The sequence below is a fragment of the Heterodontus francisci genome, unplaced genomic scaffold (assembly GCF_036365525.1).
Source record: "Heterodontus francisci isolate sHetFra1 unplaced genomic scaffold, sHetFra1.hap1 HAP1_SCAFFOLD_157, whole genome shotgun sequence".
Lineage (NCBI taxonomy): Eukaryota > Metazoa > Chordata > Chondrichthyes > Heterodontiformes > Heterodontidae > Heterodontus > Heterodontus francisci.
In genome coordinates, this window is record NW_027140118.1 from 1,922,762 (window position 1) to 1,938,528 (window position 15,767).

The 15,767-nt window shown below is 43.5% G+C and overlaps 1 protein-coding gene across 1 annotated transcript in view; it reads right to left on the bottom strand.

Moving 5' to 3' along the window:
• Nucleotides 1-1,043: 1,043 nt before the first annotated feature.
• Nucleotides 1,044-15,767, bottom strand: part of LOC137358856 (scavenger receptor cysteine-rich type 1 protein M130-like) — a 32,654-nt gene continuing 17,930 nt past the window's right edge. Inside the window, exons 4-7 of the mRNA XM_068025074.1 lie at nt 12,390-12,704; nt 7,694-8,008; nt 1,684-1,992; nt 1,044-1,084 (exon numbers count right to left, since the gene is read on the bottom strand). Of these exons, the coding sequence (XP_067881175.1) occupies nt 1,044-1,084; nt 1,684-1,992; nt 7,694-8,008; nt 12,390-12,704 (980 nt within the window). The remainder of the gene's footprint in view (nt 1,085-1,683; nt 1,993-7,693; nt 8,009-12,389; nt 12,705-15,767) is intronic.

Here is a 15,767-nt window from a genome sequence, read left to right on the forward strand (position 1 = left end):
TAGTATGAGACAGGAGTACAAGTCAGATAGTTGGCATAATAAAGAGGAAGTAGCACCTGGTGAAAGTACATGTTTACAATCATATTCTCGAATGCAGTCCTCTGATCGATGGAGCTGCTCCTCAGTTACTTTTGCTTCTGTTGAGAAGAGAAACATGCTGATTGTATCAGCCACCAATGTTTGAAATGACACTCACAGATTGAGACGTTTGTTGTGTTACCTGAACAAATAACACCAGCATCCTCCCTGTGTTCACAGTTGTGTTTCCCCCACGGTTCTGTTTGACACTGCCAAAGGAACGATTCGTGTGAAATACACTCCATCCCATCGAGCCAAATGGGTCCAGATCCTTCTCCGAATGACAGAGTGTAATAATCGATAGAACTGAGGGGACCGCACTGTAACTGTTTACAGATCACTTCTGCATCAGGTCCATCAAGTCTATCCGAGCACACTGTTCCCCAGGTGCCATTGTAGAACACTTCCACTCTCCCCTCACAGCGATGCTTCCCATTCACCAGCCGCAGCTCTTTGTGCTCTGTCAATGACACAATTGATATCCAGGTGTTTGGATTGATAACTCGTTGTATGTTCATACTGCACAGCTCAACACATGCTGCACCAGTTGTGTTCACTGATTTCCGGTAATTATTCAAGAAAAGCGAGAGAAAAACACCGGCAGCCCATAATGTATTAAAGAATAATCAACACGGATTGAACAACAGAAAGACAAACAACGTTACTGAATTGTTTTCAGACGTTACAGAAAGATAACGGGGATAATGCAGTCGATGCAACATGCACGTTTTTTTCAGAAGGCCTCCGACAAGGAACCACATCGTGAGATCATGACTGGGGTCAGAGCATGTGAAGTCAAGAGATCAGTGGAAGAATAGTATAAGACGAGCTACAAAGCACACTGTCGGGTTTAAATGTGGTAACCCAGAATGGCGGAAGGTGGGAAGTCGTGTTCCACAGGTCTGGGGTCACTGCTGCTCAATATTTACATAAACGATTTTGACTTAGACAAGGGAGACATGTTTTCAAAATTTCAGATTACAGCAATTTGGGGATCTAGTTAACACTAAGAACAACAAATACGAAATACGGAAGACGTTAGTAAAAGAGCCGAATGGGCAAACAATTGCCAAATGAGTTGAATACAGATAAGTCTAAGATGGTCAGTGTTGATAGGAAGAATAAAGAGGCAACGTACTTCTTGTAAAATAAGGATTAAAATGATGTATAACAGCAAAGAGACCTCGGGATACAGGGGCACTAATCACTTATAAAGTGACAGAGACCGAAGCTAGTGATCATAAATATAGGATGATCATGAACAAATCTAATAAGAAATTCAGGAGAATTATTTTTTTTAGCTCGGAGTGGTTTGAATTTTGAATTCCGAACACATGCAATTGTTGAAGTGATGAGCGTCGATGCCTTCAAGGTAAAGCTGTATAGGTACATGAAGAAGAAAGAAGTAGGCGGATATGCAAAGAGGGTTAGATGCAGTGATATGGGGCGATACTCGTGGGCAGCATAAACACCACATTGACCAGTAAGGCCGAATGGCCAGATTCTGTGCTGTCCATTGTATGTAATTCGATGTCATATCTTCCCTGTGAAGCCATGTGCACAACACTACGGAAAATGGGCACATGGAAGCACCCTTACCTGAACACAAGATCCTCACATCTTCTTTATGAGAACAGTCGTGGTTACCCCACGATGCTGAGGGACATTCCCAGAGAAATGATTCGTTACCGAAACACTTCAGTTCATCCAACCAAACTGGCCCTGAGCCTCGTTCACAAGATGCCGGAAGTGCCAGGTCCAAGGCCTTTCCACAACCCAGCTGTTTGCAAACCACGTCAGCGTCCGCCAGATCCCAGGAATCATCACAGACTGAACCCCATATCCCATTGTAATAAATCTCCACTCGGCCAGTACATGGGCTTCCACCGTCAGACAGCCTTACCTGCACGTGGTCTGTTGGACAACAGTACAGGAGGATTATACTTTCAATAGACATTCACCTCATCACTCAATGTAACTCATTGCACCATCACCAGCTTTAAAACAAGACATGTTAAATGCGCCTGTGACAGGTAAATAAAGCTATAAAACAGAATATCTGTTTACACATGCTTCTTACACAGAATGTAATGAACAGAAATGTTTCAGATATCCTACTACATCTGGCTTTGACATGTTATATTCTCCAGTTCCCATTTTATGTTTTGAACGCTGTGTACGTTGTTGTACAGGCGATCACTCACACGATTAACAATTAATTTATACCCATGTTATATTACTGTATATGTTCGTTGTCCATGTATGTTACCCTTATCTGTTATCTTGGTCAGACATTTACTGTCATCTCCTATTGCCTTTATCTTGAATTGCAAGTGACTTGCATTTATCTAGCGCCATTAACGTAATGCAACATCCCAAGGCGCAGTACAGGAGTGATATCAAAGAAAATTTAACACAGAGCACCGAAGAATATATTAGGTCACATGACCAAAAGGTAAGTCAAAGAGTTTGTTTGTTATGGAGTATCTTGAAGCAGGGAAGAGAGGTTGACAGGCAGCGAGATTTAAGGAAGCAATTCTGGAGCGTGTGACCTTTGCAGCTAAAGGCACGGCCGCCATGGTGCTCAATTGAAATCAGGAATGCTCAAGAAGCCAGAACTGGGAGCTGCCAGTCTGGAGCCGATTGCAAAGAGAGGAGCTGCGAGGCCAGGAAAGGATTTGAAAACAAGGATGAGAAATTTAAAACCGCGCATTGCTGGGAAAAGTAGGTCAGTGAGCAGAGGGCAGATGCCTGAGTGGCAATTGGTCGAGACAGCAGAATTTGCAGAGGTTGGAACTAAGGAAGCCAGCCTGGAGTACATTAGAATTATCGAGTCTGGAGGGAAAAGGGCAATCGACAAGAATAGATCACGGCAAATTCGGGTGATGTCCTGGAGGTGAAAATAGACAGTGTTAATGAAGATATGGAGATTTGGTAGGAGGCTCACCCCGGGGTCAAATGTAGCACCAAGATTACAAGCAGTCTGCCTGAGTCACAGACAGTTGGTGTGGAGAGAAATGGAGTTGGCAGCAAGGAAACATGCGATGGGGACTGATAGTTTCTATCTTTTCAATACTGAGTTGGAGGAATTTTCTGCTGATGCAGTACTGAGTGTCAGACTGGAATTCTGACAGTGTACAGGCTGTGGAGGGCTCAAGAGAGTTGAATGTGAGGTAGAGTTGGATACAGTGAGATACATGTGGAAACTGAGGCTCAGTTTGTGGATATCACTGAAAGGCAGCATGTAAATGAGAAATGAGGTATCAATGGATAGATCCTTTGGTGACACTATAGGTGACTTTGCAGAAGCGGGAAGAGAAGCCATTGCAGGTAACTTTCTGACTATGACTGAACAGATAAGACTAGAACCAGCTGAGTGCAGTCCCACCCAGCCAGGGGATAATGGAGAGGGTTTGGAGAAGAATTTCATGATCAATCATATCAACATTTGTAGACAAGTCAAGAAATAGGAGGAGGAAACGTTTAGATTTGTTACAATCACTTAGGATGACATTTGTGACTTTGATAAGAGTTATTTTGGTCTTGTGGTGTGGATAGAAATCTGATTTGAGGAATTGGAACATGCAGTCCATAAAAGATGAGCATGGATTTGGGAGGCGACAACACATTCAAGGACGTTGGCGAGCAACGAACAGTTGGAGCTGGGGCAATAATTGGCATGGACAGGTGGTCAATGGTTTCTTTCTGAGGAGAGGCATGATGACTGCCGATTTGAAGGAGAGGGGGCTGAACATGAAGAGAGAAAGAGAGAATCGTTAATATTGTCAGCTGTCATGGGACCCAGGAAGGGAATGTCTCTGTTCAGTATCTTAGTAGAAATAAGGCGCACACAGCAAGACGTGGATTTCATCAACAGCACAGGTTCAGAGAGAGCATGAAGGACTCTAGGAGAGAAACAAGAAAAGCGAATTCAGGGTGATGGTGCGGGGTGGGTTTGAACAACTGATAGGAAGTTAGGCCCGGTGGATTGGGGAAGAAAGGTAAGTTGTGGAGGCGACAGAACAGATATTTTTGAAATTTGTGACAAAAAGTCTAGGAGTCCTCTCATTTATTTTTGGAGTTCAGGGTGGACGAGGCAGGGGAGTGGTTCAGGGGGAAGATTTATGATGGAGAAGATATGCTGCGCGTTTCCTTTGCCTTCCTGGATGATCATTGTCTAACGGGTGGTTTTAGCAAAGAAGAGCAGGACCCGATGATGCTTTATGTGATTGATCCATTCAGGATTATATTACCAGATTGTTGGCCAGATGTCACCCAGCCTTTCTGTTTTTTTTAAATTCTTTCATGGGGTGTGGGTGTTACTGGCAAGGCCAGAATTTCTTTTATCCACCCTATATATTACTTCCAATTCATACTGGAGAATGTAACGTCCACAAGTTCTACCCTTGAACATCAGTCTTGCAATATACAGTATCTTCGTGTAGAACTATGTTCCAGGGTCGTGTTGATTATAACATTATCATAAATAGATGTAATATTAATTGCATAACAGAATCACTTACTTTTGTAAGGATGGGACTCTGTCTTTGACAATGAAGACATTTGAGTAATTTTAGAGATAAACCATACGTCTCAACAGAGAATATGCAGACCTCTCTGTCCAGACAGGCTGCTGCTATTATGTTCAATGAGCAGACGAAACTTGTGAGGCATATTATCAATTGCTATTGTCTGTAAAATATCAATGATCTAAACTACCAATTATATCAATATATGACTGTTGGAGTGAACAAAGAGGGCAGAAAACAGGATCTCTCTGCAAAATGTTGGACAGGATCAGGAAGTGTCATTGGACAATTGAACTCCAGATGTGTAGACCTCCTGGCTGAGCAGGAAACCAGTATTTAATCTGGACGAGACAAAAATGATTGGACTAATTGCGCCAGGCACTTTGGGGAATAAGAATCAGGATGTGACCCATCAGATAGAGAAGTAGAAGACAAGGAGAAGACACATGGCTTCTGTAGGCGGACATAAATGTTGGGTGGAGCTGAACATCTACCTAACTAAAGAACAAGATGACATACTCTACTCTGTCCAGTGACTGAGTGTGTAATAACCATTCGGCACTGTAAACTTCTGACGTGAAACGATGGAATGTATTGAATGCCGCTGTGTCCGAAAAAAATACTTACTGTAACCAATCGGTATTAAATCTGAATCATTAACTATCTCATATGTTGTAAGTTCCACTCTGTCATATTTAAATAAATGTTCGTTGGAACAACCCCAAACTATCATTAGCGAAATATCAGCACGGTTTTGTGAAGGGTAGGTCGTACCTCACAAACCTTATTGAGTTTTTCTAGAAGGTGACCAAACAGGTGGATGAGGGTAAAGCAGTGGATGTGGTGTATATGGATTTCAGTAAGGCGTTTGATAAGGTTCCCCACGGTAGGCTATTGCAGAAAATACGGAAGTATGGGGTTGAAGGTGATTTAGAGCTTTCGATCAGAAATTGGCTAGCTGAAAGAAGACAGAGGGTGGTGGTTGATGGCAAATGTTCATCCTGGAGTTTAGTTACTCGTGGTGTACCGCAAGGATCTGTTTTGGTGCCACTGTTGTTTGTCATTTTTATAAATGACCTGGAAGAGGGTGCAGAAGGGTGGGTTAGTAAATTTCCGGATGACACGAAGGTCGGTGGAGTTGTGGATAGTGCCGAAGGATGTTGTCGGGTACAGAGGGACATAGATAGGCTGCAGAGCTGGGCTGAGAGATGGCAAATGGAGTTTAATGCGGAAAAGTGTGAGGTGATTCACTTTGGAAGGAGTAACAGGAATGCTGAGTACTGGGCTAATGGGAAGATTCTTGGTAGTGTAGATGAACAGAGAGATCTTGGTGTCCAGGTACATAAATCCCTGAAGGTTGCTACCCAGGTTAATAGGGCTGTTAAGAAGGCATATGGTGTGTTAGCTTTTATTAGTAGGGGGATCGAGTTTCGGAGCCACGAGGTCATGCTGCAGCTGTACAAAACTCTGGTGAGACCGCACCTGGAGTATTGCGTGCAGTTCTGGTCACAGCATTATGGGAAGGATGTCGAAGCTTTGGAAAGTGTGCAGAGGAGATTTACTAGGATGTTGCCTGGTATGGAGGGAAGGTCTTCCGAGGAAAGGCTGAGGGACTTGAGGTTGTTTTGGTTGGAGAGAAGGAGGAGGAGAGGTGACTTAATAGAGACATATAAGATAATCAAAGGGTTAGATAGGGTGGATAGTGAGAGTCTTTTTCCTCAGATGGTGATGGCAAACACGAGGGGACATAGCTTTAAGTTGAAGGGTGATAGATATAGGACAGATGCCAGAGGTAGTTTCTTTACTCAGAGAGTAGTATGGGCGTGGAACGCTCTGCCTGCAGCAGTAGTAGACTCGCCAACTTTAAGGGCATTTAAGTGGTCATTGGATAGACATATGGATGAAAATGGAATAGTGTAGGTCAGATGGTTTCACAGGTCGGCGCAACATCGAGGGCCGAAGGGCCTGTACTGCGCTGAAATATTCTGATTCTAATTCTAAAAAACAAACATCGGTCGAGGCTTTCATTCTGCACAATCCAACTTCCCCAGAACATATGCCTGCATTAACATGCTGCACAATGGAACTTTCAAGCATCTGGTCCAAAACATCTGTCTACTTTTATACACAGCCTAATGAAACTTACACCAGAACAACTCCCACACAGCTACCTGCTCTTATATACTGTACAATGGAACTGATTGCACGCTCGACGCCGGATTTGATACCACAGCTGAGAGTCCAATTCTGTATTCTATTTATCACAAAATAGAGATCTTTCACGTCTATCATCATTCACCTCCCTTCCTGCCGCAGCCCATCTGCTGCTGAAATGCTCACCCATGCTTTGTTGTCTGTGGAACAGCATATTTCAATGTTCTCCCGGGTGATAACCCATCCTGCATCCTCCAGAAACATCAGCTCATCCAAAGCTTTGTCGCCTGCCCTCCATTAAGCCCCTCTCAGGAACGCCACTGCACTCACTGGTATCCCTGCTGCCAATGCATCGAGTTTTCAATTATGATCTTCATGTTCAGACACCTTCATGCTCTCCCCCTGCCATCAGTATAACCTCCTCCAGCCTGAATCATTTCGAGAGCTCTGCATTTATCTGAATCCAGCTTCTTGTACATCTCCCACTTCCATCCCCCACAACTTTCAGTCTAGCCTTTAACCATCTAACCACCCAGATGTGAATTTCCACCCCAAACATCTCTGTGTCTCCGCCTCTTCAAATCCAACCATCTGACTAAAAATTTAGTCACCCACTCTAACATCTCTTTGACTGGCTCTGTGTCAGTTTTCTGTCCGATTACATTCCTGATAAACTCTTTGTGATGTATGTGTTTATTGAAAGTTCTGTGAGAAAAAAGTTCTTGTTGTTTAATTGTGTCTGTGTTCTCTCTCCCTGAACACCACCCCATCCATCCCCAGCTCCCCCACCGCCCACCCTGCTCATCCCCTACCCCCAAATGAAATTACTGATTTGAGACACCCAGGTACAAGTAACCTGTATTATCACTTTTCTCAGCAGATTAGACATTTCACTTCTTTGTTATTGTAAAAGCAGTGAAGAATTTGTTTACCTGAACACAGGACCCCAACATTCATACTGTCAGTGAGAGACGAATTCAATGTGAACAAACTGCAGTTCTGGAGCTGCAATTCATTTCCTCCACATTGGACATCATTCACCCAGATGGGTCCTTCACTCTTTCCGTCCTTTGAATAATTATAAGCGGCTGTCGCTTCACCGCAGCCCAGCTGTGTACAGACCACGTTGGCATCATTCAGGGTCCAGAGTCTGTCCTGCAATCTCCTCCAGCTGCCGGTGTAGTAAATCTCCACTCGCCCATCACACCAGCTTCCCCCGTTAGTCAGCCTTAGTGACCAATTTTCATCTACAATATGAAACACTATGGTGAAATTGAAGCATAATTCACTGCCACCAGAAAAATTATTAATTTTGATGGTTACTATTTCTGTCATCATTGTTCAGAAGGCGTGTCGGCAGATGTTGTTCACCATCATCTTTTCTCAGTAAATACATTTTGGAGACATACCGAGTAGCTTCCGCTGTTTAAACTGGGGGCCAAGGGTAAAATGAACTGGAGGTGAGCGCGGCACATACCGGCAATTGATAAGTGATAAGACCGAAGGGTGGGGCAGGGGCTTTAAATGGCTCCTGACAGATGACAGTTCCTTTCATCCCATATGGAGAGAAACAGACCAGTTTACGTTGCCACAATGCTTCCGATGACATCTGAAGTCGCCTCACAGGCAATGAAGCACTTTTGATTTGTAGTCACTAATGCTGACAGGTGACTGACCTGAGGGACTGAAGGTTGTCCTCCTGTCCACATGTACTGTTATGTCCTGCTCTCGCCCTGTACTTGAAGCATCATCAACGTTTCTTCCAATTTCTCCCCCTCATTTTCACATAGTCCATCTTCAACTCTTCCATTCCCTTCCTCAACATCTGTGTCTCTGATTCTGGGGACTCTCACAGTTATCTTGTCTATGATTCCTCACACCACGAATACTAGAATGATTCTATCACATTCTTCCACTTTCTCCACCTGCATTGTATCTGTCTGGTGATGCAACCGATCATACCAGTGCTTCCAGATATGTCTTCCTTTTTCCACATCCGAGGACTCTCCTCACCTCCTCATCCACCCACCATGGTTGACAGTGCCCCATCACGTCCATTCCATTTCCCATACTTCTGCTTTAACCCTTTCCCCCCTCGCAGAACCATGATAGGATTCTGCTTCTCCTCATCTTCCACTCCATCAGCTTCCATATTCAACAGATGATCTTCCACCATTTACACCACCTTTAATGTGATAGCACTACCAAGCACATCTTCCCCTTCCCTCCACTTTTTACATTCTAAAGGGACCATTCCCTCTGTGACACCCTGATGCACTCTTCGCACTCTTCAATCATTCTCAGCAACCCTTCCCACAGGAACTTCCCAGGCAAGCACAGAAGATGCAACCACTGCCTTGTTACCTCCACCTTTCTCACCGTCCAAGCCGACAAACACTGCTTCCAAGTGAAACAACGATTTGCTCGTACTGCTTTCTCTTTTGCATACTGTATTTACTGTATTGACTGATTATGATGCTTCTCCTTTACATTGGCACAGCAAACACAGTTGAGTGATTACTTTGCAGAACACCTTTGTTTAGTCTGCAAGCTTTACCTTTATCTTCCAGTTGCCTGTCATTTTCATTGTATACTCCACTCCCACTCTGACCTCTCCCTCCATTTTCTCCTACACAGTTCCAATGAAGGCTAACATAAGTTTGAGAAATAGCAAATTAAAAGCAAAATACTGCAGATGCTGGAAATCTGAAATAAAAACAAGAAATGCTGGAAATACTCAGCAGGTCTGGCAGCATCTGTGGAGAGAGAAGCAGAGTTAATGTTTCAGATCAGTGACCCGCCTTCACAACTGACAAATATTAGAAACGTAAAAGGTTATAAGCAAGTTAAGTGGGGGTGGGGCAAGAGATAACAAAGGAGAAGGTGTAGATAGGATGAGGTTACAGAATAGCTGACCAGAATGACATGGAGCAAAGATGTGTTAATGGTGTGTTGAAAGACAAAGCATTAGTACAGAAAGGGTTTTAACGGACTGAAAATTGAACAGCCACAAGTACAAACATAAAAAACCAGTGGGTAAACCAACTGAACAAACTAAGATGAAATAATATAAAAACAAAAAAAAATTAAAAAGGGAAAAGAAAAAATAACTAAAAATAAAAGTAAAATGGAGGGCCCGTCATGCTCTGAAATTATTGAACTCAATGTTCAGTCCAGCAGGCTGTGGAGTGCCTGATCGGTAAATGAGATGCTGTTCCTCGAGCTTGCGTTGATGTTCACTGGAACATTGCAGTAATCCCAGGACAGAGATGTGAGCATGAGAGCAGGGGGAGTGATGAAATGGCAAGCAACCAGAAGCTCAGGGTCCTGCTTGAGGACTGTTGGAGGTGTTCACAAATCAGTCACGCAGTCTGCGTTTGGTCTCCCCAGTGTCGAGGAAACCACATTGTGAGCAGCGAATACATTATAGTACATTGAAAGAAGTACAAGTAAATCGCTGTTTCATCTGTAAGGGGTGTTTGGGGCCTGGAATAGTGAGGAGAGAGGAGGTAAATGGGCAGGCATTACACCTCCTGCGATTGCAGGGGCAGGTGCCGTGGGAAGGGGATGAGGTGGTGGGGTAGCGGAGGAGTGGACCAGGGTGTCACGGAGGGAATTATCCCTTCAGAATGCTGACAGGGGAAGGGAGGGGAAGATGCATTTGATAGTGGCATCACGCTGGAGGTGGCAGAAATGGCGGAAGATGATCCTTTGGATATGGTGGCTGATGGGGTGGAAAGTGAGGACAAGGGATCCCTGTCACGGTTCGGGGAGGGAGGGAAAGGGGAGAGGGTAGAGGTGCAGGAAACGGGCTAGACACGGTTGAGGGCCCTGAAAGCCACAGTGGTTGTAAGGACCTCCTATAAGGACTCCATTCCATTCTCCCAGTTTCTCCGTCTCCGTCGCATCTGCTCTGATGATGCTGCCTTCCATGACAGCGTTTCTGATGTGTCTTCCTTTTTCCTCAACCGAGGATCCCCCCCCTCACTGCGATTTGCTTGTACTTCTTTCAATGTAATATACTGCATTCGCAACAAAAACGACTTGAGAGGGTTACAGCAATGCTAACCATCAAACAAATACTCCAAATGTATGATCTCTTCAGAATATTCCTGCTTTAATAAGCCTCCTATTTCTTTATTAAGTATAGAAAATGTACCCTTATACTCTCTTCAATCATTCTCAACATCCCTTCCCACAGGAACTTCCCATGAAAGCGCAGGAGTTCCAACCACTGCCCAGTTACCTCCACCTTTCTCACCATCCAAGCCCCAAAACACTGCTTCCAAGTGAAACAACGATTTACTTGTACTGCTTACTCTTTCGTATACTGTATTTACTGTGTTGACGGATCATGATGCGTCTCCTTTACATTGGCAGACCAAACACAGTGGAGTGATTACTTTGCAGAACACCTTTGTTCAGTCTGCAAGCTTTACCTTTAGCTTCCAGTTCCCTGTCATTTTCATTGTGTACCACACTCCCACTCTGACCTCTCTCTCCTCTTTCTCCTACACAGTTCCAATGCAGGATAACATAAGTTTGAGAAACAGCACTTCCTCTTTCCACGAGACTCTTTGCAGCATTTTAGAATGAACACTGAGTTCAGCAATTTTAGATTAGATTCCCTCCCCCTTTTTTCTTTATTGGACGATATTTGCCTTCCAATTTGCACCTCCTCTAGAAATGTGCTTTTTACTTGGCCCATTCCAACATATTTTTGTTCTGCATTGTCCGTTTTACCATTTCATCTCTCCTGTCTTTCACCACATCACGGAGCGTTCCTTTCATTCTTTCCTTGTTTCCCCCTTTCTTTAAAAAAACTGCTAAATTTCGAAGTCCTGATGAAAGATCCACAAACTGAAAGGTTGATACTCTTTCTCTCACCATAGATGCTGCCGGAACTGCTGAGTATTTCCAGCACTTACTGTTTTTATTACCTATATTTTAAGTTGTGAAACGTGGGAGCACTTTTGCATTGAGCAATGTCCCACATACAGTGATCAGATAACTGAGCAGATATTCTGTTATGTGAGGGTGCTGGCTGAGAGATAAATGTAATCCCGGAAACTGGGCGAATTTAAATTTACATCATGTTTGTGAAATTTTCAAAGACATAGCACATTGGTGAAATAACGAATTACGTCATTCAATATCATTTTATTGCAATCGGTGTGGTAGAACTTAAAATATATCTCACACTATGTATCTTGCAACAAGCTCACAGTGTTTTCTATTGAACAGCTGATCTTTGCAGAGAATTCCATGATCATTCATATTTGAACTGCCTACATTGATAACAGTTTCAATGCTCGAGCAACATATCCATTCCATGGCAGTGGTCCTGGGAGCATCTTGCTGATTCTATAGCCCTTGAATAATGCCCCAGATTTACCCAGAAATAGATATTATATGACGCGAAGTACTTCCAACTAGTCATTGTATGTATTAAATGTTTACTGGAGTGAAGCTTTGATTCATTTGTAATTTAATTCAGACCAATAAACCCACAAACACATCTCAGAATCTTAGTGACAAAGGAAGCATGGGATCAGCAAAACTAGTGAATCAGAAACCTGTGGAAATAGTCAATGATGCTTGAAAGCAGAATTGACTGAGATGACTCACCCGCACAGATGACACTTGCATCGTTTTCATGTGAGAAGCTAAACTGTTCCCAGGATGAAACAGGACAATCCCACAATCGCGTCTCGTTCCCCAGACACCTGTAATTTTCCTTCCACACTGGACCAGTTCCCTTCCCAAAGTGAGCTCCTCCCGGGATTGAGTTTACTGTCCCACACTGTAGGTGCTCACAGACCACGTTGGCGTCTTCCACATCAAAGTAAAGGTCACACAGCGTCCCCCATTGGTCTCCATGTAGCACCTCCACCCGGCCGGAGCATCTGTTCATCCCACCAACCAATCGAGGTTCAGGTTTCCCTGTGTTGGAAACAAATACAAATCCAAATAATTTCTAAATCATCCTCTGCATAGAAACAGCAAAATAGAAAATGGGTAAAAAAAAAAGTAAAATTTTATCTGCACGATTATCCAGCCATACCTTACACAAATTATCTATCAAAAAACAATTAGAATTACTACAGCAACACAAAAGTAACATTCTGAGGCTGTTGAAGATCTGAAATGAAACAGAAAATGCTGGAAATACTGAGCAGGGCTTGCAGCATCTGTGGAGAGAACAAGGGTTTCAGGTCTGTGTCCTTCCCTCACAATAATTACTACAGGACCTCTTTAAGAAGTTGGCTGAATACTCAAAATTTAACAGCTCTTCTGTCAAACGTTAATCGATTGTTGGACTTTATCTCTTGGGTCTTGGAATATAAAACTCAGAAGGATGTGATGTTTCTGTTGTATCTGTTGTCGCTTTTGGGCACCGCACTTCGTAAACCATTGGCTTTGGAGGTGGTGCTGGACAGAGTCACTGGAATGACAACAATGCTTAAAGCATTACATTATGAAGACAAGTTGCATAAACTTTGTTTACAGTAGATTGCGTTTAGAATGATTAGACCTTATCGAGTTGACGTGTTTAAAATGTTTAAGGGGTTTGATAGATGCGCTAGAGAAGATCAGGAGAACAAATACAAAACAAGGCCATTTAGGAGCTGCTTGTCTTCATGAGGGATGTGGACATCTCTGGCAGTTATTGCACAACTTTATTTGCCATTGAAACCGTTGTCAGAACCTTCTTCTTGAACTGAAATTGATTGCCTGGGCAATGTTCTTCTGCAAGTTCTGAGGTCGGTCGAGTTAAGTCAAAGGTTTTAGGCATAGTGTGGACCTTTAGCTGCATGTGTTATAAACAGAGTGGGAAGTGTAGAATTTGGTAATTAGTGTGTAAGACTGAAATTCAGCCTTAACATTTAGAATTTAACTTGCAATATAAAAAAGCTGCAAGGCAGTTCATGTTAGTAGTTAATCGTGCAAGTCAAGTTCGCAGTCAGCAGTCAATCAGCTGTGTTTGTCCGATCTGGGGTAATTACTGTCAGCTGGAAACGGTCTAAACTGTTGCAACTTGAATGAGCCTTCAAAGGCATAACACATTAGACTTCATTGCAAGTGGGTTTGAGTGCAGGAACAGGGATGTCTTACTTCAGGGCCTTGGTGAGACCACATCTGGAGTACTGTGTGCAGTTTTGGTCTCCTCATCTGAGAAAGGATGCCCTTGCCATGGACAGAGTGCAAAGAAGATTTACTAGGCTGGTTTCTAGGATGGCAGGATTTACGTATGAGGAGAGATTGAGTCCACTGGACCTATATTCACTAGAGTTTAGAAGAACGAGATAGAGCCACATAGAAACCTATAAAATTCGAACAGGACGAGGCAGGCTCGATGCAGGGAAGATGTTCCCGATGGCTGGAGAGTCCAGAACCAGGTGTCACAGTCTCAGGATATGGGGTATGCTATTTAGAACCGAGATGAGGAGAAATGTCTTCACTCAGTGGGTGGTGAACCTGCGGAATTCTCTACCGCAGAAGGCAGGGGAGGCCAAACAATTACATATTTTCAAGAAGGAGATGGATATCTTTCTTAATGCCAAAGGGATCAAGGGGTATGGGGACGAAACGGAAGAGGGTACTGAATTTGATGATCAAACATGTTTTTTTTAATTGCTTGGCAGGCCCGAAGGGCCGACTAGCCTACTCCTACTCCTATTTTCTATGTTTCCATTTTTAGTCTTCTAGTAAGGCAGAGTGTAACCACAGATTGCAATGTTAACTGAATACATTATGAACATAGTGGGAAGTTAGAGTTTGCTCAGAGAAAGTATTCGGTGCAGAGGGGGAAAAGGAGGTTGTTTTTTTAAATTCTTTCACAGGGAGTGGAGGTTTTTGGCCAGGCCAGCATTTATTACCAAACCCGAATTGCCCTTGCAAAGATGGTGGTGAGCCGCCTTCTTGTACTGCTGCAGCGCATGCGCTCTCAGTACACCCACAGTGCTGTTCGGTAGGGAGTTCCAGGATTTGACCCAGCGACGGTGAAGAAACGTTGATATAGTTCCAAATCAGGATGGTGTGCGGCTTGGAGGGGAACTTGCAAATGGCGCTGTTACCATCCATCTGCTGTGCTTGTCCTTCTGAGTGGCAGATGGCGTGGGTTTATAACGAAGTGCTTTGTTTTGTCTGTTCAGCTTGAGAAAGTGTGTGGAGTCACTGATTTAACACAGCACCACAGCCAGCAGCAGCAGAGCCTATTGGGAGAAGCAGACACCAGACAAATAGAGGGGAAGCAATTGTCAAGTCAGAGTATGAGGGGACGTGGATAAGTTTCAAATAAGTATTAAGTTAATTGGTGAGTGCTCAGTGTTTCGGCATTAGAAGACCAGTAAAATAGCTTTAAACCTAAAATGCATCTACAAATAATTTTAACTCTAAAATAAAGACAGACTAAGTTATGGCAGAGTAGTTATTTTTTTCAGGATATAGGATTTTGTGGATGACGCAATTATCCCGAGGGAAAATGACCGTAGTAGATGTATCCACCTGCAAACTCTCTGGCTCTGGGCCATAAAGCTGGAGTGGGAATTGGAGATACCCCAACACAGACAGCAGCAAGAGGAGTATTGGACAGTTTGCTGCAGATTTCAGTCACATCTTGTAGAGAGGTGCGGGGTCAGAATGAGGTTGTTGCAGCTTCTAGTCCACAGTAATGGAAATCCAGATTTGTTGGTGAACGAGGATATGCAGAAAATGAATCTTTCCAACAGGAACAATGTACTGGCTATTTGTGAGGATAAGGATGAAGACTGTCAGAAGGACAGCCAGAATGTTGACCGTGATACGTTGGAACAGGAAGCTGTGCAAAAGGTGGAGGAGTGGAGCATAATTTGATACTTTTAAGTAGTTCAGTCATTAGGTTATGAGGAGTCACAAACAGTATTTGCCCAACTTGTGCGAAGTGAGGGATATATCAAATCAGATTGCAAGAATGCAGGGGAAATATCCAGTCGTTTTGGACCATGCAAGGACCAACAGCATAGG